Raw genomic sequence first — 27630 nt, forward strand, 5'->3', positions numbered from 1 at the left:
TACACGACAGTTCCAGGCTTAGACGTGTTTGTGCTGAGCAGAGGTCTCTATTCACTCTTCCGACGATGTAAGGCTCTCTCTATAGTTTTATTTCTGGACGTTTATTACAGTTGTTCTATCTTCCGTTTGGATGTTTAATAGGGGTCCACTAGAGATGGATTCCCAAGTTGTAAACTGATGGAGTTTTGGAGTTTGGGTTTGATGGATTTTAATAATTATAATATTTTGCGGATTCTATTTTTAGTTCCTTCCAGCTTTAATTTCATTTCTTAAAATATTAATTGTTTGATATTCCCTCGGGTTTGAGCCTGGGCCTGATCAACCCGTGTCTCGGATCCGAGGGGTATCACAGGTAGTATAATAGAGCAAAAACTCTATGAAGATTAAAACAAGAGCAAAAGCCCTTTTAATCTTTACTAGAATCTCTCAAGATAGAATAAGAGTGAAATGAGAGAGATGAAGAAAAGATAAGAACAAAAGCTCTCTTTGCAATGTAATATAATGTCTCTTAAAATCGTGTATATTCTTTGCAGACAAGCCCCCTGTATATATAAAGAAATTCGTAACTCAATATAGCTGTTAGAAGTGGTTAGAGGAATTAAATGCAGAAAAATTGCCGTTGTAATTCAAAACCCTCAAAGGAGCCGGCTCTTTGCAAAAGTGGAGGTGGCTCAATTTCAAATGGAGACGGCTCCATTAAAAAAGTGGAGCAGGCTCTTTTTCTAAAATGGAGGCGGCTCAATAAAAAAATGGAGCCTTCTCTAGTTTTGTAGAGCATTCTCTAATTTTGTAGAGCCTTCTCTAATTTTGTAGAGCCTTCTCTAGTTTTTCATTGAGCCTTCTCTATTTTTTTGAGGCTTCTCTAATTTTTCATAAAGCCTGCTCGATTGGCCTTGAGAGAGCTGGCTCTATTTCTTATAGAGGCTGCTCTTGCTTCATAAAGGCTGCCGCTAAATTGGATTGGACAGAAAAAAAAGTGCATGACTTCAAATGGACATAACTCAGTCCATGAAACTCCAAATGAGGTGAAATTTGAGTCTAAATTTATTGTCTTGAAGTCAGCTATCTAAACCCACTGGCTTTGCTCAAAAATTCCAACCATAGAAAAATTTATGGTTGTTTAAGTGCAACCTGGTCAGAATTTTCGCAGAACAGAATCAAGTATTTTGTGAAGCTCATATCTCAGTCATTTTAAATCCAATATGGTCAAAGGTCAGGGGGTATAGGTGGAATTAATCCAATTATATACATATATAATGTGATTAAGTTGCACATTACATCCATAAACATCTCCATTAGCGCCATAAATAACACAAAATATTCTCCAAGCTAGCTAAGCGAGTGTTTAGAAAATATGGTACCTGGATGCCAAAAAGTAGTACCTTCAGTTCAAAAACATAGTACATTTGGGAAAAAAATGGTACCTTCGTGAAAAGAGACTTATTTTTGCAATTGAAAATGGTATTACACCCCATACCGCTAATTAAGTTACACATTACATCTATAAACAGCTCCATTAGCGCCATGAATAGCACAAAATATATTCCAAGCTAGCTAAGCGAGTATTTAGAAAACATGGTACCTGGATGCCAAAAAGTAGTACCTTCAGTTCAAAAACGTAGTACCTTTGGAAAAAAAAGTGGTACCTTTGCAAAAGGGACTTATTTTTGCAATTGAAAATGGTATTACACCCCACACCACTAATTAAGGTGCACATTACATCCATAAACAGCTCCATTAGCACTATGAATAATTTAAAATATTCTCCAAGCTAGCTAAATGAGTGTTTAGAAAATATGGTACCTAGATGCCAAAAAGTGGTACCTTCAGTTCAAAAACGTGGTACCTTTGGAAAAAAAGTGGTACCTTTGCACAAATGACTTATTTTTGCAATTGAAAATGGTATTACACCCCACACCTCTAATTAAGTTGCATATTACATCCATAAACAGCTCCATTAGCGCCATGAATTACACAAAATATAGTCCATGCTGGATAAGCGAGTGTTTAGAAAACATGGTACCTGGATGATAAAAGGTAGTACCTTTAGTTCAAAAATGTGGTACCTTTGGAAAAAAGTGGTACCTTCACAAAAGAGACTTATTTTTGCAATTGAAAATGGTATTACAACCTACACTGTTAATTAAGTTGCACATTACATCCTAAATAGCTCCATTAGCGCCATGAATAATATATACTCCAAGCTAGCAAAGCTAGTGTTTAGAAAACATGATACCTGGACGCCAAAAAGTAGTACCTTCAGTTCAAAAGCGTGGTACCATTGGAAAAAAAAAAGTGGTACCTTCGCAAAAGGGACTTATTTTTGCAATTGAAAATGGTATTACACCCCACACCGCTAATTAAGTTGCATATTACATCCATAAATAACTCCATTATGACCATAAATAATACAAAATATACTCCAAGTTAGCTAAGCGAGTGTTTAGAAAACATAGTACCTGAATGCCAAAAGTGGTACTTTCAATTCAAAAATATGGTACCTTTGGAAAAAAAGTGGTACCTTCACAAAATGGACTTATTTTTGCAATTGAAAGTGGTACCTTCACTTGGAACATTGTTTCTTTGCTATTTTTTTTTTTTTAATTCTACAATATATCCTAAACACAATTATTCTCTACTTGATAGGTAAAGAAGTTGTTTTTAAGCCAGTTTCATAATTCTACTTTACTTGATATCTAGCTGATTGGCAATGTTGAATAAATAACCAAAAACATTCTTAATAATCATTTGTAAATCTAAATGGAACATTGCTAATCAGCTAAATATTAACCAAAGGTAAGGAAGATACAAGTATTTTTCATATATAGAAGCCCTTTTACTTTCTAATGGAACTAACAATCTATGTCTTGTGCCTGTGTTAAATACATAAATGATGCATGTCTTCAATATGAAAAAAATAATAATAATAATGCACACATCATATCATATCACCACATACAACATAAGACGTATTAATGAAAATAACAAAAATCCATTACTTTTCATTAAGCAAAAAAATTAAGTCCAGTACTATGTTTACAAAATATTTAAAGCCACCATGAATATTAAAAAAGTTCACATCCATCCAATATGATAATGTTAATAAGGAATAAAAACTAAACCACTAAATTAAAAAAGAAAAACCATCTTTTTCAAAATAAGAACATAACCATCAATTATGAACATATATTAGATTCCCTCGTTCGAACAAAATCTTGACGGCAACAATCGATCCTTCAATCACATTCATGTAATAAATAAAAAAAATTCAAGTTTATTACATTAAATGAAATCAGCACATGGCTCTATTAAAAATTTAGTAGCACACAATGCAAAAAAATAATATTTGAACGAATTTAAAACTTACTTGAACATGAAAAGTCATAGTGATTGGGAAGGTTTTGTGCATAAATTAAATAAATAAAGGAAGGTTAATACAAATTGTCATAAGGGAATTCACTTTTAAGATGATTGGTGAAGCTTCTTAGCTTTCTAAAATATATACAAAAATAAAATAATAATAATCTCAAAAGAGTGGCAAAACAAACCAAAAACCCTAGAATTTAAGCCAATAGCTAAAAGAATAAGAAAGTTCAGATCCAGAACGTCCTTAAACAAGTACAATAGATAAGGTACTTTTGCTAAAAATACCTAAAATGTTGTCTTTAGAAACAACAAAACGCAATTCCAGTTTTCAGTGCCCCAAACATGGTTCAACATTTTTTGGAAAGTATTTCGCATCCAAACAAATCATGCCCTATGTTGGTCAGTTTTGGGAATTCTATCCGTTAATATTTCGCCTAAACTAAATAGCAGAGTTCCTTCAAGTCTCTAACATGTACACAAAAGATGGGTATATTGGGAAGCTTGACACCATTAGAGTAGTATTTGATGACTTCGAGTAAAGGCTAACTACATACTTTGTTTCCATTTAATATTTACATATATTATAAATACAAATTAATTTTTACTGTATGTTATAAGGGAATGACATCCAAATTAATTTTCATCATGCCTCTCGAAAGACAACTTGCTGACATAAATAATTATCCTATTAATTTTCATTATCTGCTATTAGATGGAATTCACAATTGATGTGCATTTTTGCTGTCTGGCTACCCATAATTGGAATTGGCAGGAAAATTGAGATAATTTCTGAGATTGAAAGAGGGTATATGTTGAAATTAATCCATTCAAGTTTGGATTAATTTCAACATTTAAGGGGAGAACATCAAATCAATAACAACCCATTCTCCTTTAAGCATACCTAATGCCAATCTCCACCGAACTATCCAAGCCAAATCACACCCACAAAGAGATCACAAGACAGCAAATACCGCTATAAAGGAGTGCAGCGAAGCAGCCCCAAAAACCAGATTCAACCATTATATATATATATATATATATACCCTTAATCTCACAATCAAATTCATATTCTCGTAATCTATCTCGCAACATCAAAACTAAAAGAAAGTAGAAAGTATAATAAAACTCACAATTAGGGATGAAATTGAAGAACTATTGAAGCACCGGTAAAGAGTACAAGATTGAAGCAAAAATGGAAGCCATAACCAAGGTTACTCCTCCTTGAATCTAGATCAACCAGCTGCAGAGTTTTCCCTTGGAACGGAGAAAGATTAGGCAGGATTCTTGTTCTATTGTTTGGAAGGGATCAACCATGAAGCTGAAATTTAGGGCTTATTGGGCGATATTTTTTTCCATAAGTAAATAGTGAGGGAATGGTATTAATTTAAAGTAATTTTGGGTCCAATATGAACGATGTAACAAGCATGTCGTTAAAAAAATAAATAAATAAATAGAAGAAGAAGAAGATAGGCCTTTAAAATAAAATAAAATGGGCAATTAAATATAAGCCGTGAATATAACATTTAACGACTTGTCCAAGACATAAAGGCTTAAATAGTACTTAATAAAGCTTGTTTTTTTTATGCATGTCATTAATCACAGGTTGTAAAAGAGTATTTTTCTTGTAGTGGAGTGTCCAATCATCCCCAAAGTATCATCACAAAGAACACAGTCTTCATGTAACATACAAAAATACAGCTAAATTAATGTAGGATCCAAAATATAAACAGAAACATTTCAGATAGTTCAATTCTTTTCAGCAACATTATATTCTAACATGTCCTTGCTAAACATGCATGTGATTCCTACCACCCCCGATTAGAGTTTGTGTATGAGAGGGAACTCATTTAACTAAGCAATTTCCAACTTAACTTAACATATCACATGAGGCTTCAATTGAAATGTGCATTAGTAACAAAGTGAGCTCCTTTACCGTAAATAAGTGTCCACAATAATTGCAAGAAAAATTCACAAGATTTGACAACGAAAAAAAAAATGGAAGAAAAGGGCTAACATTAATTCAAAACAATCAGGTAAACTGTTATAACCTATAAATATTGCAGCTTTCCAGTTCACATTTTTTTTTAGTTTAATCCAAATACCCAGTTGTGGTCAAAGGATTTGTCTCATCTAAGGTGTTGGGACTTATCTTATTTTTTATTCTTTTGGAAGGTTAAGCAATCACACACACAGCTATGCTTCCACTGAGACTCAAACCCTGACCTCCCCCTTTGGGAAGGAGGGGCTTGTACCAGCTAGCCTATTGCCCATTTGATGTGTTGGCATATAATCTCACACACACACATATATAAGAGAAAAATATGTTTTTTTATAGGATATGTAATTTTTCAGACACCTAAAGTTAGCCACTCAATCATTACAGAAACCTCATCTTATTCTATTAAGACTTCGAGAAAACCATACTAGGATACTCCATATATACATGTAATTTTTGTTTTTATTTTTTTGGGAAAATAAATATACAAAAAAAAAAAAAAAAAAAAGTCTGTACAATATAAATGTAATTTTACACATCCAAATAGATAAATACATTTAAGAACATGCCAGTTTTATAAACATGTGCCAATTTTGTAGCATTCACAGTCAAGAAAGTGATGATGGTTGTACTTTTGGTGCTCAAATATATGAAGAGAGAAGTAAAAAATGGAGAAAAAAATAAATGAAACTAATGGCACCAAATAAAAATAAAAAATAAAAAACGAGGCAGGATTCCCAAAAACCCTAACACTCAAAAACTCCAAAAATCAACCATGATCAATAGAGACCAACCCATTTTCATTCACATTTAACAACAAAAATTGAATCTGTAACAAAAAACAAACACCAAATACACAAAATCATGCACAAATCTTGTGTTCCCTAATCTCATTACACATGCCAGAAAATATAACAGAGAAACCCAAATTTACCATCTCTTCGAGCCTTAAAATGGGATTGTTGAAGGATTGTGCTGTTTCAAGTTCCATTCTCCATGACTGGACCTTCCTCCGTCTTGCTGTTGTCCACCAGATTGCAGACTGAGAACTTTGGTGCTTTAGCTCGCCGTCAATGTCTATTTTCTCGGAAAGCCCCAAACAGCCAAAGAGGGCGCACGAATAAGGATTCTGAATGATTTAAGGCTCCAATGGCTTAAATTAGATGAGAAAATAACAAGGGTAATAAGGTAAATGCATTGGAATAGGGAGAAGGGCATTTTAAGCAACAAAAATTTTAAACAGTAAAACTTTATGTGCCATGTCATCATTTAAGTCAAACTCAATTTTGTGAAAATATAAGACTTTGACTCCATCAATGTGTAAATATGAGGCCTTAAGCCCATTTATATGTAAAAATCACAATTATTAAACTGTTAAAAGGCTTCTATTCGTCGGCGCATTCCAAGGGCTTTGGATTCGGTGTGGGCGTGCTATAGGAAGAGGGTGCACATGGTAATTTGGCCATTCAATTATTTAATTTTAAGAGGATTGATCTGGTGCATCACGATGCATGATAGTATGGTGCATGTTCAAATTTGAACCATGGATTAGGTTTGATCAACAGAAGATTGATCTGGTATGGGTGCATACATATGAGCTCAAGTGAGCTAATCTGGTGTGGGTGCATTTGTGTGAGCTCATGTGAACTAATCCAGTGTGGGCACGCTCACAGTAGCGTTTGATCTTAGCCAATTATTTTGCCTGTTTGTGACATAAAATTAAAACAGTCATAACTTAGTCATCTTAAATCGAAATTAGGTCATTCTTAAGCTCAAATTCAAGGATTTTTCGTCCTCTTTCCAATGGTACCAATTTCATTATCAGATTCCTATCATACTAAGAAATATTTACATTTTAGTGAAATGGTGTTAGAAAATTATTTAAACTGATATGGAGTATTTATGGGAAACCATTTGTGACGATATTTAGTGACGTTTAATTTGTGTAAATGTCATTAATTAATAGTTTGGTGATGGAATGAGTTATATATATACTTAATTATATATGTGTATATATGATTTAATTAATTTATGTACAGGATGGAAGGAACTATATGTATATATATATTCATTAATGTATATGTATATATGATTTTAAATAATCAAATATTATTATTAAAGGCATTATATATATATATATTATATAATATATGGTTATATGTATATATCATTTAAGATAATTAAATTATTATTCTTATTTGATATATTATATTAGGCTGGTGTAGGTGCAAAATTTCGCTCAACCAATAATGATTAAGAAAAATAAAACAACTCACTCAATCAATAGTAAAAATAAACAAGAACAATATATGTCGAAGCGTAGAATTGCTTGATCCCATTGTTGGAGGTCTAAACCTCTATTTATATACAAAAGATTGTAAAATTATGGTAGGACTCGCGTTACTTGTCCTCCAATTCTTTCTATATAAACATTCTTTACTAATAGAGTTCTTTCTATTGTCTAATTTTCCATACATAGAACTTGCCTTGTACAGAACTTCCTATCTCAGAATTTTCCTTCTAGGTAAATCCTTCAACTGGTAGGACTTGTGTATTCTTGAATAACTGGGCTGAACATACTTTGATCCGGCTGGGCTTGAGTAACGGACCGAATGTTAAATATTAACAAGTTGGGCTGATGACCTCTTGATTCGGCCTTGATGAAGGTTGGAAGACAAATAACAATGGTCTTGGGCTAAAAATACACTCAATTTGGGCTTGAGCATGATGGGCCTTATATGTCCTTGTAATGTAGATACGTGTAGTGATGACGTGTACGCTTCTTATTGGAGGGAGTTTTTTTCCCTCCACAGCTGGTAAATAAATTAATCTTATGCATATAATATGCATGAAATGGTTATAGGTGAATTAATTTATTTTTAAGTTTAAAGTTGATATCATTTAGTTTTCAACAAGTTAGGTCTTACCCCCCTTTAAGTAAATCCTAATTTCTTTCGCATCCTTTCGGCACTGTTGGTGCGCCGGAAATTGGAGGCTCTGGATTTGACCTTTGCCGACCTTCTGCTTACTTATAATATATCTAAGCATGGGACCGAGCCTAGTCGCTTCTTTTTTACCTCTCCCCTTCATCAGAGGATATGCACGAACCTTCCTTCATCCGAGAAGAAGTGGAAAGAAAGGATGGTTATAGTTAAAGGAAAATGGTTCGTGCCCCAATCAATTACGCTCCCCATCCAGCGCAAGTTCGGGAAATTAGGTATAGAATACTTAACCTCCCTTCATACCAAGTGTTCTGGCTGTTTTCCTTGCCAAGTCTTAATGTTTCGCCGTACTTATGAGTTTCTTGGTGTTTTTTCAGCTACATTCCCATCCTCTGCAGCAAGGAACCGACTTTCTTTTCTTGAGGAACGAGTCTGGAGTGACCCCTCGCCTATCGAGGACCTGCTAAATTCTTCAAACCTCAAGGATATTGCCTCCAGTGCTGTTGCTGCAGACCTCATGGATCTGTCCCTACCATCCTTTGATAGTTTCCCCATAACTGAGGAGGAGATACGGAGGGCTGAGGCTTTAAAAAAGAAAGCCGAAGATGCCCAACCCTTGGCGTTATTAGGTTTACCGAGGGTGAGGTGGAGGCTGAGGAACCACCAATGAAGAAATCTCGCCTCAACCCCTCATCCTCTGGCAAGGGCAAGGTCCCTTCTAAAAGCAGAAGGAAAAAGGCTGAAGAGGCTGAACCTGAAGATGAAGTCAGGGCATTTGTTCTGGCTGAAACTGGGGCTCATTGGACTCCTTCCTTCACCAGGGCTAACAAGTCAGTCCTGCATTCAGGGGATTCTGTGATCACAGACCCTTCAGCTGCACTGGCTGTGACCCAAGGGATGTGGCTCCCAAAGGACGAGGAAGCCATCAACCAAATGGGGTTGGAACAACTACTCCCCTCTGCCCCGGTCCGGGCCATAGAGGTTCGTATTGCTCCTTCAGAATTATGTTACTCTTGCTTACTCATGTTTCCATTTATGCTCATATTTGTTCCTCTATTATACAGAGTCTATACCACACCATGGCCCTCTGCGCCACTGCTGAAGCCCAATCCCTCTCCATCAAGAAGCTGGAGAAGGATCTTGACAATGCAGAGAAGAGAGCCACCACTACCTCTACCAATCTGAAGATAGCTACTGAAGCCAAGGATGTGTATAAGAGGCAGTTGGCTGCCTCTGAGGCTAAGGTGGATTCTCTTCAAGCCGAAATTCAACGCCTGACCGAGGCTCTTACTACTTGCTTCAAGGCGGGGAAGCAAATGCAGGGGAGCTACTCCTGTCTGGCACACCTGGCTAGTGCTAAAGCGTTCCGGTCTGGCTATAATCAGGGCTCAAGCCCTAGGACGATGGATCTGGACGCTTTTCACAAGCAAATGGGGGTGCACTTCCCATATGATGAAAGGCCACAGGCTTTGGAAGCTAAAATCCGCTTTGCCGAGATGGTAAAGGCGCACCTGAAGGGTACTTCTAGCTCTTCTGCCCCTGCGGCTTCAATTCCTCCTACCCCAAGTCCTACTGTAGTGGATGCTTTTGAATCTACTCCCTTCGATCCGAAGAGGAAGTAGAACCATGTATTTCGTTTTTATTGACAGTATGTTTGGGATAATAAATATAATTTTTGTTTTAGACTTTCAATACCTGATTTGTTTTTGCTGTATGCTTTTGATATTGTTCATACTTTTCTAACTGGTAATGCTTTTATGACAAACAAAACACACTGTCTTTATGCTTCGGATTTATGCTATCCGAGAAAAAGCAAGGATGGTGGGAAGAAGGAGATCCTTTTAACAGTTTAATTGATATCTCAGGATGATTCATATGGACAATGATCTAACTGTTAAGTGAACTCTTCTTGCCTTTGACTTGCCTGCAGTAGACGTATACATACTCTTTCTTTCTCATGTGTTCCTGATGTGGGGTGGATCATGATGAACTTATGATATATCCACATCCACAGGGTATTAAACACTTGGAGTCCGGAGGAAAAAGTTCTGATCCAGCCACCAGAGGTCTGAAGCGAATTGTTCCTCGACACTGAGTCGTGGAGGAATAGTGCTAAATAGGACACTTAGGGTCCGAAGCTGTCTCGGACACTTAGGATCCGAGGCGAATTGTTCCTCGGCACTTAGTCGTGGAGGAATAATGCTGAATAGGACACTTAGGGTCCGAAGCTGTCTCGGACACTTAGGATCTGAGGCGAATTAAATACTCCCTGGCGCCGAGCCTGAGGGGAGGTTTTGCCGACCCGGACACTTAGGGTCCGAGGCGAGATTTTTGCCGAGCCGAACACTTAGGGTCCGAGACGAGATTTTTGCGGAGCCGGACACTTAGGGTCCGAGGCGAATGAACTACTCCCCGGCGCTGAGCCTGAGGGGAGGTTTTACCGAGCCGGACACTTAGGGTCCAAGGCGAATGAACTACTCCCCGACGCTGAGCCTGAGGGGAGGTTTTGCCGAGCCGGACACTTAGGGTCCGAGGTGAGATTTTTGCCGAGCCGGACACTTAGGGTCCGAGGCGAATGAACTACTCCCCGGCGCTGAGCCTGAGGGGAAGTTTGTTTATATTTTTTCTCAAACAACTTATCATGAGGCCGAGGATTCAAAAATGATAAGAGGCCAAGAAAGCGAGTAACAGTGGCTGTGAAGTTTCCTATTTGTTGACTTTGGAGACTTTCCTCTTCCATTGATACTCCCTTCTTGGCAACCAAATGTAGCGGACTACGCATATATGAAACGCATTTCTTTTCTATTTCTATCCGATGTGGGATATAGACTAAATTTTGTCAAAAAGGTCGGTGTAAGGAATGCCTCTGGTATCGAGCTTGACAGCCTTAAATACCAGTGGGCCCTCCTTACACCATAATTAACTATTTGAATATTCCCATATATAACAGAATGTAGCACATATTTTTTTGTCGATGTGGGATAGAAAGTTTTAACCATAGGCCATAACTCATGTTTTTTTTTCTTAAAAATCATTGTGACGAATGCTTTTTAACAGCTTGCTTCTAATTGCATAAAAATTGCATAGTGCGACTTGGCATGCATACAAATTGCCTAATGCGACGCATGCATAAAAGTTGCATAATCATAGAGTAGTATGGCCCCCATTTTTATAGAAAGAAATAAATAGAATAAAGTTGTACTAAATATAGAAGCAAAATAAAGAAAAGTTTGGCTGACTGTGGACATACTCAGCCTTATTTGTGAAGAATTTGTAGCAAAATTGACAAACTTATCTAATGAAAATACCTTTTAAGGTGTATTGCGTTCCAAGGACGCGCAATGGGACGTCCGCCAGCTTCGGCCACGTGAAGTAAGTAATATTGCCAATGAAGGGCATAGCTAAGGCGAATTTGTTTAGCTCAACATTGACAGAATAAACTTAAATATATGTGGCCAATTGGAGGTAGCACCAATATGGTTAAGTTGAGATGATGTTTGCAATAATAAATGGTCCATCTGCGAGGAGAGATGTTTTGGTGAGGTTGCTACAAACCAAGAAAGCCACTATAGGAACTGTTCAAGTGCACAGTAATCTGGACTCCAGCCTTCAACTTCTGCATTCCACCTCCATTGATTTCCATACAATCAATAATTTAATTTCATCTAATCTAGCATTTTATCACTTATTGTGCTAATATAGGAACTGTATTCTACTCTCTCTCTCTCTCTCTCTCTTTAAAAAAAAATTTTATACTGATTGCCAAAGAACTAATGATGCATTTAATTGTTTGTTGTCTGTAATTGTGTGTGTGTGTTTTTGTTATATATGTAATGGGTTATAGAATGGTGAACTATCTTAAGAGTTATGGGGCTTGCCACATGGCTCAATCTGATGCATAACTTGAGTTAGAAAGAATGTACTATTGTGCCAGTTCGTAAACTTCATTGTTAGCAATGTCTTGCATGAGAATAACCAATAATTTGTGTTCATTTGCAGTCAATGCATTGCGAGCTGTGAAGAGAAGTTTACTTGATCCTATGAACCATCTTAAGAATTGGAAAAAAAGGGATCCATGTACATCAAACTGGACAGGAGTTTTATGCTTTGATAAAATTGGGACTGATGCGTACTTGCACATCCGGGAGCTGTATGTTTTTTTTATGCAACTTCTTTTCTCCCACTGATCTCGTCTTGAATAAATTTGATTCATTGTATTTGGCTCATCTAGGACTGTAGGAACTAAGATACAAAAAGATTCAATTACTTTGCTCTTTGTTGCCAATATGGCGTCACTTCTTTTTGTTATTAACACAACAGAAGATCATCGCATTGCTAAATCTAAGCTATAGTGCCTTGAATTTTAGACAGTTTCTTATATATATATATATATTTGGTTTATGGATAATGCCACGATTGTCTCTCCTATTTTTTGGTGCAGGCAGCTACTGAATATGAATCTATCAGGAAGTTTGGCACCTGAACTTGGCCAACTAACTCAGCTTCTAATACTGTGAGTTGTAACAAAACATTAAATTTATAAAACTCGAAACATTACATTATCACTGCAAACTTTTCTATAATATTCTTTCAGTGATGCTGATGCTTCTCTTTTTTCTTTGGGAAGAGATTTCATGTGGAATAATTTGACTGGAAGCATACCAAAGGAGATAGGAAATATTTCATCTTTGAAACTCCTGTAAGTTAACTCCACATAATCATAGTTCTTGGAAACTATGTCATATTGTCTCCTGTTTCTACTTCAGTACTTTAAGTGCAGTACTATTAACTGCCACTTTTTGTTTTGTTTTTTCTCATAAAATGAAAAAAAAAGGGGCAAACCCCGTGCACGAGGCTCCATTGCGGGGTCTGGGGAGGGTCAGGTGTACGCATCCTTACCTTCGCATGCGGAAGGGCTGTTTACTTGTTGCGACCCATGACCTCTAGGTCACAATGGAGCAACCTTACCGTGCGCCAAGGCTCACCCTCTTTTTTCTCATAAAAGAGTGACACGTAGAAACCTAACTTCTATTGACCTTGCTCTATAAAGATGACACGTGACTGACTAATGCTATAACCAATTAGTTAAGGCCTAAAACCTAACTTGATCATCTTTGAGGAACTTCTGAGAGTTGACAAATAGGCCTGCATAGTTTTAGGTTTTTTTCTGGCAGAATTTAATTCATCAACCTGAAATTCATCCATAGTCATGGTCCAAATTTAACTCGAATAATGGTTAATTACATAAAAAGGAATACTTCATTTTTTGAAATATCTACACAAGGTGTTTCTTGTTAATTTAACCTTCTTATTCTGTTTACGCAGGCTCTTGAATGGGAACAAATTTTCTGGTTCTTTACCTGATGAGCTTGGTTACCTTTCAAGTTTAAATAGATTCCAAGTAGACCTGAACAAGTTATCGGGGCCAATACCTAAATCATTTTCAAATTTGAACAGTTTGAGACATCTGTAAGTGGATCTTCATGCTATGAGTCACTCTGCATTGATAGGGACTTCAGATTACTTCCTTGTAATTTATCTGCATGTATGTTCCTTCTGCAGCCACATGAACAATAACTCGATTAGTGGACAAATTCCTTCTGAGCTTTCAAATTTATCCAGTCTTCTTCACTTGTGAGTTAACATAGCAGATTCTTCTCTCTGTCACCAAATTGTATAATTATATTGGTAATTGTTTCATTTTGAAATTTGTGGATATGTTATAGTGGGTCTGATATCAATTGCACAAAATTTACAGGCTTTTGGATAATAATAACTTATCTGGGTCTCTTCCGCCAGAGTTATCAAATTTTCCAGACTTGCGTATACTGTAAGTTGCTCCACCATGCATCTTTAGATGGCTTGTGATTAACTTGTTTCCCTTCTCATATGGTTTTAATTATTGAAATATAGTTGTTCTATCCATTTTGCTTCACAAGGATGGCGGATTATTTTTTATGAATTATTAGCAACAAATATTTTTAAGTTGATGGTATAAAGCATTATGCTTTTAAAATGACAAGTTACACAGGTTTCATGTTTTCATAAGATCTAGGTTTTTACTTCCTATATTATTTTAAATGCCACTTTTCAAAATAAGAGGCTACTGGGAAGAAAGAAAACAAGTAGGCATGTTGTTTTATGGTTCTCTGGGGCTGCCTCATCTCTCCTTTTTGGTTTTCACTCTATCAAGATAGTATGGGTTCCTTAAACCTGAGATACCGGGGCTTTTTACCAAATGTAGTTTGAGGTCTATGAGCGGCGCAGACAGAAAAGCTCTATCAATAAGAAGAAACGCACTAGCTGACTACGAGTCTCGCCTCGATTTCTCTCCTTAAAGGGCCGCTTCCACCTCAAGCAATAAAGATTAACAGACATATTAATACCTTATGCGCGAACCCATTAAATGGCCCCAGTTGGGGGAACGGCATATTCATAAACGTCTATGGAAGATTAACAAGCTAAAAAGGAGGTCCTCCTTTTTAGTGTTTCAGAACTCCGTAGTTTGAGCTGTTGGATGGTGATGTTTACGGTAAAGGTCTAAAATCCCCCTAGGGCCGAAGAGGCTACTGATGATGCTTACTGAATTGGACATCTAACTTAGTTGTGATGATTTGAAATTTCTGCACAATTCAAGATTTTCAATGTTGTGCAGAAGTTGTGATTGCCTCATCGATAAAATTGAATTGCATGCTACATCTAAGCTCAACATGCAAGTCAACAAAGCCTTTTTCCCAACTATTTAGGGGCAACTTGAGAAATCAAAATTTTAAATCCTTTATTAATCAACTCAACTGTGACAATTTTCACAGTTCTAATAGCCCCTAATGGTGCAGTAACAGTCATTACGGTGCCTTAATAGACCGTAACAGTTATGCAACAGCATTTACAGAGCCGTAACAGCCGTTACAGGGTGTGGTATGAAAATTCCAATTTGTTTTCATTCTTTCACTTTTCTTACCCTAACAAGTAACAACTCTGACACACTCACTCAACCTGTTCATACTCACAAGATCTGGCCTCCAAAGCTTAAAAATGAAATTGAAATTTAAGTTTCTAGTTTGAATTGAGAGCTTTCCTATCATCTTTATTCCTTTTCCTCTCGAAATACAAAGATCCATGATTCAACAACACAGCTGTTGATTGGTATTACTTATAAGTAATATGATATTTTATAACTCATTGATGTGATGGGGTCCCATTTGGTAGCTATTGAACTTGGTTGAATACTTTGTGAAAGGGTTGGTAGATTGGCTTCCTCTTTTCATAGTCGTACCTTTCACACTAAATGTAATGTCTTTGATAAAATATATATATATATATATATATATATTTGTAATTTTTAAGATTTTTTATTTAAATCTAACACACAATTAATGTTGAAATTAATACCAAAGGCCATTGTGAGTCTTTCTTGGAGCTTCCAATATATGGTTTTACCAATTAAAAAAAAATAGTTTGAATAATGTTTTTATTTTTACTTTCCATCATATAATTATCTTTATATTGATGCATTAAATTTAGGTACACTATAGAATGTTAGCCATTCAGGCTCCTCTTGGATCAAAGGATTTGATATGAATGGATTTATGTTCATTCATTTGAACGATATAGCATACACCTAGAGTGAGTAATTTAACTTTAAGTTTTAATATTATAGGTATATAGATTTGAGAGCTTTATATGTATATATTCCAAATTACAATGTGGAAGGAGTTATTTTGAAATTCATGTCTTCAAGGATTTGACTACAGAAGGATTGCAGTTCTCTTGAGTTTCAGGGTTCATGTTGAATAAACAATATTTTATTTGAATCCATTTTATTTACCCAAATGGAGCGAGTCTATCGACTATTAGTAATAAACCATTTACTAAGTTATTAAATGCGATTTTGTAATTTTAAATTAGTATATGACATTGAGAAATTAAAAATGTTGTTTGAATGTAATTTATTTAACTCATTGCCCAGTAGAGCTTGAAATGGAATGGATTCATGTGAATCCAGATCTGGATCCATCTTTAATATTAGGGTCCATATTCGAATTGAATCAAATCCTATGGGCAAGGTTCATATCTGAACTAAGAGTGGGGTGAGCATGAGTACCCACAACAATGGGTGATCCGAGATCCTAGCTGTGGGGATACCCCCAAGATGATGAGGACACCTGGCACATGCATGTGTGGTCACATAAATATTCCTTGCAATTGTACGTGTCAGGGTGTATAAATTCTGTTCCATGGTGACGTGAGAGGCCAGTTCTTCTTTGGCCTTGAGATCCTGCTCCAGTCCTTTCGTGAGCTTATCGTTCCCAAGTTCTCTCCTAATCTCATCTCTCTCAATCCTCCTTTGTTCGCTTCACTCTTAAATGAAAAAGAGGAGAAATGAACCCCAACTACTGCACCTTTGAATCAAAACAGAGTAGTGGTTTTCAATTTTGAAAAGTTAGTTTTCACAAAGTATGTGTTACAATGAGTGAAGTTGTGACAAAAATTAGTAAGTATGATATAATGAGTGACCACAAAGCAACAGAATCCAATGCGTGGGGGTGGGAATGAGTCCTCTGGTCAGTTTCTTTTTAGGTTGTCGTTGCACATTCTTGATGGTAATTTTTCATATAGTTGTCAGGCTTATATGGCTTTAAATGGAGATTTTTTGGCTTAGTTAAATTTTCACTTGAAATGTCCCCATCCCTGGGTTGTCTGCCTCAGTGTGTCGCCTGTTGCTATTGTGTTATATGAACATTAATACCACGTACCTATGTTTGACTTAATCAATTCTCAGAGTTATTTCCTAGTGGCCTGTTTCATATTCCAATTTGGGGCAAGTGGTTTCATGGAGGTCTTTTTCATGTCCATACACTGCTCCTATCCTCTGGCCAGCATTATTTCCAGAGTTATAACTTTACAATTAGTTTGTGTTAACACTTTTCTCTTTTCTTCTTGCAGTCAACTAGATAACAACAATTTCAGTGAGGCGGAGATTCCATCTTCTTATGGAAAGCTGTCCAGATTAGTAAAATTGTAAGTGCTATTTAAAGGGTCTCTGTTTTTTTTTATTTTTATTTTAATTCTTTTTACATTCTTATCAATGAAGAAATATGCATTAATATCAGGCACAGGTATCTTAAGTCATTTTGAAAATTAGCAAGTTAAAAGCTTGGTTGTACTTTTGATAATTTGATAAATTAGTTCGGATAATAAAAATTTTATAATTAATTTGTACATTGTGACTTGCATTTGGGGCTTATTGTCACGGGCCTAGAGATTTGGCGCAGCGGCACGGCCCGTGCGGCACCAAGGCGTTGCTTCAGCTCGCGCAAGCGCCCTGGTCAGCCACCACGACCTGCCCTCCCAAGGATACATGCTGACTGGTTTCGGCCTGCCATGGCCTCGTCAGGGGAACGGCTCCAGCTCCCGACCAGTTTGTGCAGGGATGGCCAACTCCCTTCTTCATAGTCAAGTCCAAGACTAGCGACAAGCACCTCGAACTGAACCGAGTCGACCTGCCTGAACTCTGAAGAGGTACCATCCTGTGGTCCTGCACGCCCCTTCCCTGGAACCATTCCCAGTCAAACTCTGCTCTTTGCCAACCAGCATGCGTGTCTTCCATCCTCCAAGCGTCTTAGGAATCGGATCGTGACATTCTCCCCCACCCAAATCCTGCGACGTCCTCGTCGCAGTGCGGCGCTTCACTACTGCGTCCACTCCCTTCCAAAGTCTGCCTCCATGCGGTATGCTCGCCTTCCCACCATCGCTTCCTTGTGCAGCTCCCTGCACTGCACTCGCCCAATGATAGGCCTCGGACCAAGGGGACGTCCACTCCTCAAGGACGTGACTCTTCTCCGTCATGCCGCCTCCGCGACATCCCGAGCAAGCAATGGCCTTCTGCCGACTTGATGCTCGCCCTTCACCATGGTTTGCATCACCCAAGGACTAAGCACGAACTTTGGTGCGCGCGGCCCTCCAGCCCTTCAATGCGCAACTTCAACAGACGCTTCTTCCTGGGGAGATGGAGGTTCTCCCCCCCAACTGCATTGATTCCTCCTCATCGACGCAACTTCAATGCACCGTCTTCATTCTCTGACCCCTCCCGGACCGACAAGGGGGCACCCCACCGTGCTTTACCCCAAGTCCTGCTCTGATACCATTTGTCACGGGCCTAGAGATTTGGCGCAGCGGCACGGCCCGTGCGGCACCAAGGCGTTGCTTCAGCTCGCGCAAGCGCCCTGGTCAGCCACCACGACCTGCCCTCCCAAGGATACATGCTGACTGGTTTCGGCCTGCCATGGCCTCGTCAGGGGAACGGCTCCAGCTCCCGACCAGTTTGTGCAGGGATGGCCAACTCCCTTCTTCATAGTCAAGTCCAAGACTAGCGACAAGCACCTCGAACTGAACCGAGTCGACCTGCCTGAACTCTGAAGAGGTACCATCCTGTGGTCCTGCACGCCCCTTCCCTGGAACCATTCCCAGTCAAACTCTGCTCTTTGCCAACCAGCATGCGTGTCTTCCATCCTCCAAGCGTCTTAGGAATCGGATCGTGACATTATGGTAACTTGGGTTCATCATGGAGCAGACATCAGTTCAGATCCCATGAACCAGCTTGAAACATTAGAAAAAGATGTTCACATTGCAGGAGCATCATATTTGGATTTATACAATTTGATACCTGATCTTGTAAGGTCTTTGAGGATCTATATGCATTGGTGATTAAAAATTTTCCTAGTGCCCAATCCATCTTTTGTCATGCATACATGCTCTCTCAACTCTCATGTATTAGATTTATGATCTGAGAAGAATTTGCGGTCAACCTGCTGATGGACATCATTAGACCGCAGTTTAAATTCTCCAATATTTCAGGGCAGATCATATTCCAACGCTTAATGCTACCAAGTAATCGACCAGGTTTAATGGGGTGGCATGATGGAGTAGTATTTTAAGCGAAATAAAATTTGTTCATAATGTTGATAGTAGAATCGATACCTGTGACGTCCCACATCTCCTAGGGGGAGAGGAAAACCATGAGCACCAGAGGAGAGAATGCAAAACGGAAAATATTTGCACGGTGTGGGCGGGTCATAACAAAACATACTAGTATAGGGTTAAAGTCTGCTGGGCAACCAGTGAAATAAGCTTCTTTACTAATACTGTGAGTTGCTTCTCTTTTGCTGCTCTACTTGCATGTTAATGTGTACAGACTCTGGAGGAACTCGTAACCATATGATACTTTTGAATTCAGTTGTTTTTTCTTTTGCTTTTTTGTTGTTTTGGGATCCAGGCCCCTTGATAAGGGGAACGGGTCGTTCTTTATCTATTTCTAAACCGAAAACAATTTATTTGTCTGGCAAAAGAGAAAGGTTAAAGTGACAAAATTGTCCTTCAGTAATAACGTGACTCACTTAAAAACTATTGACTTTTAAAATAACGTGCTTAGACAAAAACCACCAGTCAGAACTTAAGAAGCTACCTGTAAACCAAAATTTAAAGCAGCACACAAAATCCAAATTAAAGACTCAATCAACAAGGCAAAACGCACCCACAAGCTGACTAATGGGTTTGTGTGGGGGGGGGTGGGGATCCCACTGAAGGTGCTTGACTTGGATTTCTTAGGATGTTCAGGTGACTGTAGAGAAAGAAAAAAAGACATCTTCGGCATACTCTATATCAAATTGGAAAGGGAAAATGAAACAAGAACACGAAGATTCATGAAACTTCATACCTTAAATAATTGTATGAAACTAAGATTGATTCTTGTTTCATGGTTTGGGTGTTTCCAAAATGAAATGGCTTAGGCAAAATGTAACCATTCTTATTCACCGAAAAAAAAAAACACTTAACCATTCTTACCCAGATGGCATAAGCTTGTTCTTAGCTATATTTATGTTTCTCCTTATCTCTGCTATTGTTGACAGTTACATGGAAGGGGTATGAGTCGGTTTGCTAAACTTTTAAATCATTTGGAAATACAGAAACATGAATCAAAGTTGCAGCATTTTTAGGGTTTAAAATGGAAAACTACAAAAGGATAAAATAGAAGTTTGTCCATCTGGATTAGTATACTTTACTTTGATGTCTATTCAAAGTGTAATTATGCAAAATAGAGAAGATGTAAAGTGTAAATTCTGTGTTTTACTATAGTCTATCCAAAAAAGGAGTGCTTATGCTATTTCTTTCTCTTTTTGATTTGGCAGAAGTCTTAGAAATTGCAGCTTGCACGGAGCTGTACCTGATCTCAGCAGTATAGCAAATCTTAGCTATATGTAGGTTTGAGCATTGTTCGGCATCCATTTGAGTTTTCTAATATTATTTTCCGAAGGCAGCATATACTCTTGTCAGTTCAGTGCATTAATTCCATTATCTTCTTTGGATGATACTGCATCTAACTGGTTATGGATTATTGATACAGAGATCTCAGCCAGAATCAACTCACTGGATCCATACCATCAAATAAGCTTTCCAATAATATGACAACTATGTATGTTAATGGGCTCATAGATTTTCCAGTTGTTGACTGTATAAATAGATACTCATTTGTAGCTATTTCTAGGCATTACTATTTCTCTTCTTGTTGCTTCAATTTTTTGAAAATAAAACATCAAATGCTATATGTAACATTTTACTTTCTTGACAATGTCTTATGCAGAGATCTGTCAAATAACCATCTTAATGGATCTATTCCCGAAAGTTTCTCAGATCTTCCTTCTCTCCAGAAACTGTGAGAATCTTCATGCTTCTTTGCAGAATTCTTTTCCTATTATGCAGTTAAAATTACATGGTAACAAGTTATGGAATAGTTTAAATTTAACGCTCTTGAACATTGTATGTGCTTTTGAACTGCATAGATAGTGATAGCAGTTTCAGTAATTTGGAATACCATTCTGGTTCGTATTTGATAAGATGCTGTAAATGACTGTTTATTACAGATCACTTCAGAATAATCTTTTGATTGGTTCTGTCCCCACAAACATCTGGCAGAACATGTCCTTCAGTGGAACCGCTAGACTTTTACTGTAAGACCTCAAAGAAGAAAACAATTGTTATTCTCTGAAATAAAATAGTTTTACTTTTCATGGAGAATATATTTGGCTTTATGTGAAATGGCTGTCTTGCTAATTTACCTTTCATGCACTTCATGAATGCAGTGATCTTCGGAATAATTCATTTTCAAACATTTTAGGAGATCTTAATCCTCCAGCAAATGTCACCTTAAGGTGTGCTTCCTTCTTCTTCTTCTTCCCCTTTCTATTTATTTACAATAATACTTCCTATTTGGTGCAATATTATGATTTAGGTTTTACTGAACATCACATGTTGTGCCATCTAAAATTTGAGTGAACCACATTATATGTTCTAGAATATTAGAAATTTATGTGTACTTATAAATAAAAATAAAAAAAAAGCAATTTATGTGCACTTTGTTCTACTGCAAGTATATTCTAAAATTTATGTGCAACTTGGTCTATTGCAAGTATGCCACCATTACCAATATATATATATATATATGCAACCATTCCACAATGAGCTCAGGTTGCATGACTCCCAGATTTGATAAAGATGGCAAATGTGCCCTTGACTATCCAGTTTCCAAGTGAAAGAATTTTCCCCAAGTTATGTAAGGTTTCATGAGTCACTTTTTTGTTTCTATTTTCTAGCACTTATCATTTTATTTGGAAAGAATCTTGTCATATATACCACAATCTAACGATATCCCATTATGATAGCTTCCTAGTAAAGATAGGCTTCAATATATTGTAGACTTTCTAATTCAAAAGAATATATATATTTGTTTCACAATTCAAGACGATAATTACTGGGGCATCTGTGTTATATTTATGTATGTATATATATTTGAATCATTTGATGCAATCTTATGTATATATACTATCAGTTTTACATCAACTCTCACAATATTCTTTCTTTTTTTCTTTTTTTTCTTTTTTTTGTGTGTGTGTTTTTTAGGCTTTATATTTTGTTTATCCTTTGTTTCAGAAAACAGTAAATATCAAGTGCACGTAATTTTTTTTTTTTTTTTTTGTGGTTGTGGTGATAGAGCAGCTAATTTGCTGTAGCATTCAAATTACAAGTGGAGATTGAACTCTTCTTTATTACCCATTCAGGTGTACTCAACTAAGAATTTTTTTGTCTTATTGTAGTTAAAATTGTCGATTGTCGATTGTCGATTTCATTGTTTAAATGTATCACTGTGCTTATGAATCTTTAGGTTTTGAGATCAGATATTCATATGATTTTTTATCACTTATTTCACTTTCTTGTTATTTTTTTATATGGTTCTAATGAAATTAATTAGCAGATAGTAATACTTTTTTCACTTACAGTACCTTTACCATGTTTTGTTTTGCTTTCATCATTCTCATCAATTTAGCAGCTATATCCTTCAGGCTACAAGGCAATCCTATCTGCAGCAATGCAAACTCAAAAATCACACGCAAATTCTGTGGATCTGATGCTGGAGGGGGTGACATTCTTGAAAAGTCAACTGATTCAAACCTGACTTGTCCTATTCAAGCATGTCCTGTTGATAATTATTTTGAATATGTTCCATCATCCCCTGTGCCATGCTTTTGTGCATCACCCCTTAGAATTGGATATAGGCTGAAGAGTCCGAGTTTCTCTTATTTTCCTCCATATGCTGACTTATTTGAGATGTATGTGACATGTTCGCTTAACTTGGACCGTTATCAACTATCTATTGAATCATATGCCTGGGAGGAACGACGTCTGAGGATGTATTTGAAGCTTTTTCCTATGGTCAGTAATGATCACTCAAGTAGATTGTTCAACAAAAGTGAGATTCTGCGTATTAGAGGCATATACACATCTTGGCAATTTCCTCCTTCTGACTTTTTTGGACCTTATGAGCTTCTCAACTTCACTCTCCTGGGACCTTACTCGTATGGTAAGTATTCAATTCTTCATCTTCTTCTATCTCAAATTAAAGTTTCAAGTGTTAGAGATTGATATACATTGTTGGGCCCATTCCTTTCCGCGTGCTAGCGGGGTCGGAATGAGGGAGGGTGTTAAAGTTTTAATAACAAGAATATTCATTCTGAATTACAATTTTTCCGCTTCAATTGTCAGAATGATTTGGCAGAAAATATGGCCGTAGACTGAGCTGCCAACTAACATGTTTGTTGATTTGCTTGACATACTCCCCCTGTCCCAAAAAAATGTCTCTTTTGGGGACAGAGGGTGTACATGATAATGAATATACCAGTTATAATTAGATAGCAACAAACTGGAATTTTGGCAAACATTTTATGTACAGTTCAGTTGAAATTTTGGAAGTCCTGCACCTCTTGAGAACAGACCAAAACAATTGTTAAATCCAGGAAAAGTACTAATCTAATGATGTTTAGATAGTGCTGGATTTTCAGGCACATTTAGAGAAGGAATAATGTATCTAACTACTTGAATTAGCTTGGTATAACTGATTACAATATTAATCTAATAAATACAAAAAGAAGAAGTGAAGTTAGGAAACTAAGTGGGAAAGGCTAAGAATGTGTAATAAGTACCACAAGCGCGCACACAAATATGACAAATGAGAGTCAATTTCCCAAAGTGCTCCTACATGGTAAACTAAGCTTCCTTGGGAGGATGGTTCATGTATATCACACACACATCCAACTTGACGATACACTATGATAGAAACCATTGTGTGTTTCTTTGGTGAGAACATCTGCAAGCTGATCTCCTTCCCTGGTGAAATGGGTATAATCATTATATCTTGAGCTTTCTCTTTACTGAAGTGATGATCCACCTTAATATGTTCAATTATTCATGCCTGACTAGTTTATATGCAAAACTTATGCGCTTAGATCGTGGTAAAATTATTATAGGCAATTGATAAAGTGAATCATTATGAAGTAAGAAGAATATTTATCCAAAAGCGTGGAGTGCTTCACTTGTTAATCACTAGTTTTCAAAAGCATTAAAAAGAAAAATGGAACTAAATTCATCACCAAATTTAAGCAGACAAATGAAAGAAGAAAACTCACATTTAAAAATTAAATGTGAAATCTATAAACCTATAAAATGATTGTCAGTAAGTCAGAAGTTAAATGCTTGGCAAACTCTACAAACCAGTGGTCCAAAATCACTTGCTGAAGTGACATGGTATTTCTTTGCTCTCACACTATCACTCTGCAAAATGTGGCATGCCTAGTTGCAGACTTAAAAAGTGCTTGGCAACCCAAATATAGCAACTGGCATGTCCCAATGCAAATGAAATGAGACGTGGTTGTGTTGGTGAGGTGATGCCCTGACTTTCTAAATGACATGTAGTTTCTAAAATAAGTTCATAAGTGAGCCCCGCACAGGCGGCTCGGCTGGTAATGTCTTTGGGGGTACCCCTTAAGCTTCTGGTTCAAGTCCTACTAAAGGTAAGGCCTGAGTTTAAATGATGCACGTGGTTTGCAAACCATCCGAGAGCCCAAAGTGACTGGGGGTTGATTCTGTGTTACCAATAATAATAATAAATAACTAAAAATAAGTTCATAAATGATAATTCATTCATTCATTTGTAGGCATGGGAATTTGGGTCTTTTTAGGGAATATTGTCTTCCATTAATCCCACAATATATATCTAGAATGTTAAAGTGATAGTAATTGAACTTACTTTCATAGTCAGTTTAATCTTGGTTTTATAACCTCATATGATTTTTATTGCTACAGTGAATCTTGAGACTCAAGGAAAAAGTATAAGCAAGGGCACTTTAATAGCTGTTATATTAGCGGCCATCGCCTGTGCTGCTATTATCTCTGCAGTAGCCACACTTTTGATTGCAAGAAGACTTGCTAGATACCAGCATACACTGTCAAGGAAACGTTTATGTAAGTACTTAAAGAACATTTTTATGAAATTTAGTTTTTTCTGTCAAATATATCATGTCTGACTTTCTGAGGAAAATAGTATGAAGTCCTTGTTACTCTTTGCAGCCTCAAAGCTTCCTATAAAAATTGATGGAGTGAAAAGCTTCACTTTCAAAGAAATGGCATTGGCAACTCAAGATTTTAACAGCTCTAGTTTAGTTGGCCAAGGAGGTTATGGGAAGGTTTATAAAGGAATTTTATCCGACAGTAGTGTTGTGGCCATAAAGCGTGCAAGAGAAGGATCCTTACAGGGTGAAAAGGAATTCTTGACAGAGATAGAAATGTTGTCAAGGTTGCATCACAAAAATCTGGTTTCATTGGTTGGATACTGCGATGAAGAAGGAGAGCAGGTATGTCAGGTTGGGCGGTGCCCTGAAATGAAGTTTTTCTATTTCAATCATTTCAATCATGGTATGCTTAAAGTTGGGCAAAACTTACTACTTTCTTATGCATGCTTTGAAGAATGAAGTTCACATAAATGTTCACTGCCCTAGACAATAAATGGGTGTGATGTAGTGAGTGTTTAGATGTAAGAGGATCAATTCCATTGTAAAAATTTTCAGTCTGAGAGGGTCCTTGGCACATATGCAGATGCTGGTTTATGAGTTCATGCGTAATGGCACCTTGCAAGACTGGCTTTCTGGTATGGATTTTTCGAGATTTATCATTCTTACTACTACTGTTCCATGGCGCAGTTCTGTTTTCATTTTATTTATTTTTATTTGTTACTATTTTTGGGGTTGCGGGGTGAGGGGGCCGAAACTTCACCTTACTGTTTCTAAAAGATTATTTATTTATTTAGATGAAAAGTAAATTATTGATGTATTTTGTCGTTAGGTACTGCCATGCAGCTTGGTGTATTTTATTTGATTTAAAAGTTCAATTGGAATAAAATAATTCTTCTTTTACTTTTTCTGACCATAAACTAAATTTTCAGTATCTTTTTACTGAAGAAATACCACTACTATGCTTTGTGGGTGCCCTCCAACAATTTCTAAAATACACTATCTACTAATAAAACATCTTGGTGTGTGTGAGTTTCGTGGTGTTAATTCTCTATTGAACACTCTTTCCTAATGTCAATTTTCTATTCAACACTCTTTCCTAAGTTCTAAGTATATGGATTCTCGGATTTGACAGCTAAATCGAAGGAAAGTCTAAACTTTGGTCTGAGGTTACATATTGCATTGGGTTCAGCCAAAGGTATTCTTTACCTCCACACTGAGGCTCACCCTCCTATATTCCACCGCGATATCAAAGCCAGCAACATACTTCTGGACCCCCAACTTACTGCCAAAGTTGCGGATTTTGGACTCTCACGGCTTGCACCAGTGCTGGATGATGAAGGGACTTTGCCTAATCATATATCCACAATTGTGAAGGGAACACCTGTAAGTCTTAGCTCTCTTAAACATACACTATGGAAACTATGGAAAAATAAATTGTAAGAAAGTACCTATATTTGAGCCAATCTTGTATGGCAAATGGAGGAAGTCAGTAATATACTGGTAGAAATTCAACAGCAAAGCTTATTAATGCCCGATTGCACATGCAGGGTTACGTTGATCCTGAATACTTCTTGACCCAAAAGTTGACAGATAAAAGTGATGTTTATAGCCTTGGGGTTGTATTTTTGGAGATTTTGACGGGTATGCAACCAATATCGCGTGGAAAAAATATTGTCCGTGAGGTATGTATATCCAAGAGAAGTAATCAATTTGAGATCAATTTAATGTGCCAAGACAGTAATGTTATTTCTTCACCTGCTGCTTTTAGAACCTTAGCCCCCATATCTACAAGTATTTTGTTGTTGAATGTTGGAAAAACGAAAATGAGTATTAAGGATTTGAAAATCTTTGATTTTAGGTGAATTTAACTCGTCAGTCGGGCACAATGTTCTCACTTATAGATAGCAGAATGGGTTCTTACCCTTCTGAATGCGTCGAAAGGTTCATAGACTTAGCCCTCAGGTGCTGCCAGGACAAGCCAGAAGTACGGCCATCAATGTTGGATGTGGTCAGGGAGCTAGAAAACATACTCAAAATGATGCCGGAAATCGAATCTGGATCGTCAGAATCTACATCCAAATTTTTTGATGAATCAGCATCATCATCTTCGTTGGCCTACTCAAGCAGGGACTCATATATTTCGTCATATGTTTCAGGAAGTCATCTTGTCAGTGGCGTTGTTCCCACCATCAGACCGCGCTGATACTCCAATAAATCTTATACTCCTGAAAAGACAAAAGAAAAAAAAAAAAATACACAGAAAACAGTTTCTATGTAAATATTTGGGAATGTAAGATGCCTTTTGTTCTTGAATTTTTGTTTGTAAATTGTGTAGGCAAGAGAAATTTGGTGTATGCCAGTTATTGATTGTGTAAATGAACGATAAAGTTTAGCTTTCGTATGGAATAGAGGCAAGAATGATGTTGAA

General features: G+C 37.0%; 1 protein-coding gene across 1 annotated transcript; it reads left to right on the forward strand.

Moving 5' to 3' along the window:
• Positions 1 to 27630, forward strand: LOC132313719 (probable LRR receptor-like serine/threonine-protein kinase At1g06840; the record flags this gene model as incomplete). The annotated part of the gene is made up of 20 exons (XM_059812641.1): positions 1 to 67; positions 12304 to 12454; positions 12746 to 12817; positions 12932 to 13003; positions 13630 to 13773; positions 13867 to 13938; positions 14063 to 14134; positions 17251 to 17325; positions 20493 to 20561; positions 20708 to 20776; positions 20945 to 21016; positions 21225 to 21311; positions 21444 to 21512; positions 22701 to 23218; positions 24997 to 25155; positions 25261 to 25544; positions 25786 to 25837; positions 26335 to 26585; positions 26750 to 26884; positions 27061 to 27630. Coding segments are annotated over 20 exons (2835 nt in total), but the record flags the coding sequence as incomplete, so codon positions are not given.

Source organism: Cornus florida, unplaced genomic scaffold (assembly GCF_030987335.1).
Source record: "Cornus florida cultivar Cherokee Brave unplaced genomic scaffold, ASM3098733v1 CherokeeBrave_3.0.0_Hap2_Chr06, whole genome shotgun sequence".
NCBI classification, from domain to species: Eukaryota; Viridiplantae; Streptophyta; class Magnoliopsida; order Cornales; family Cornaceae; genus Cornus; species Cornus florida.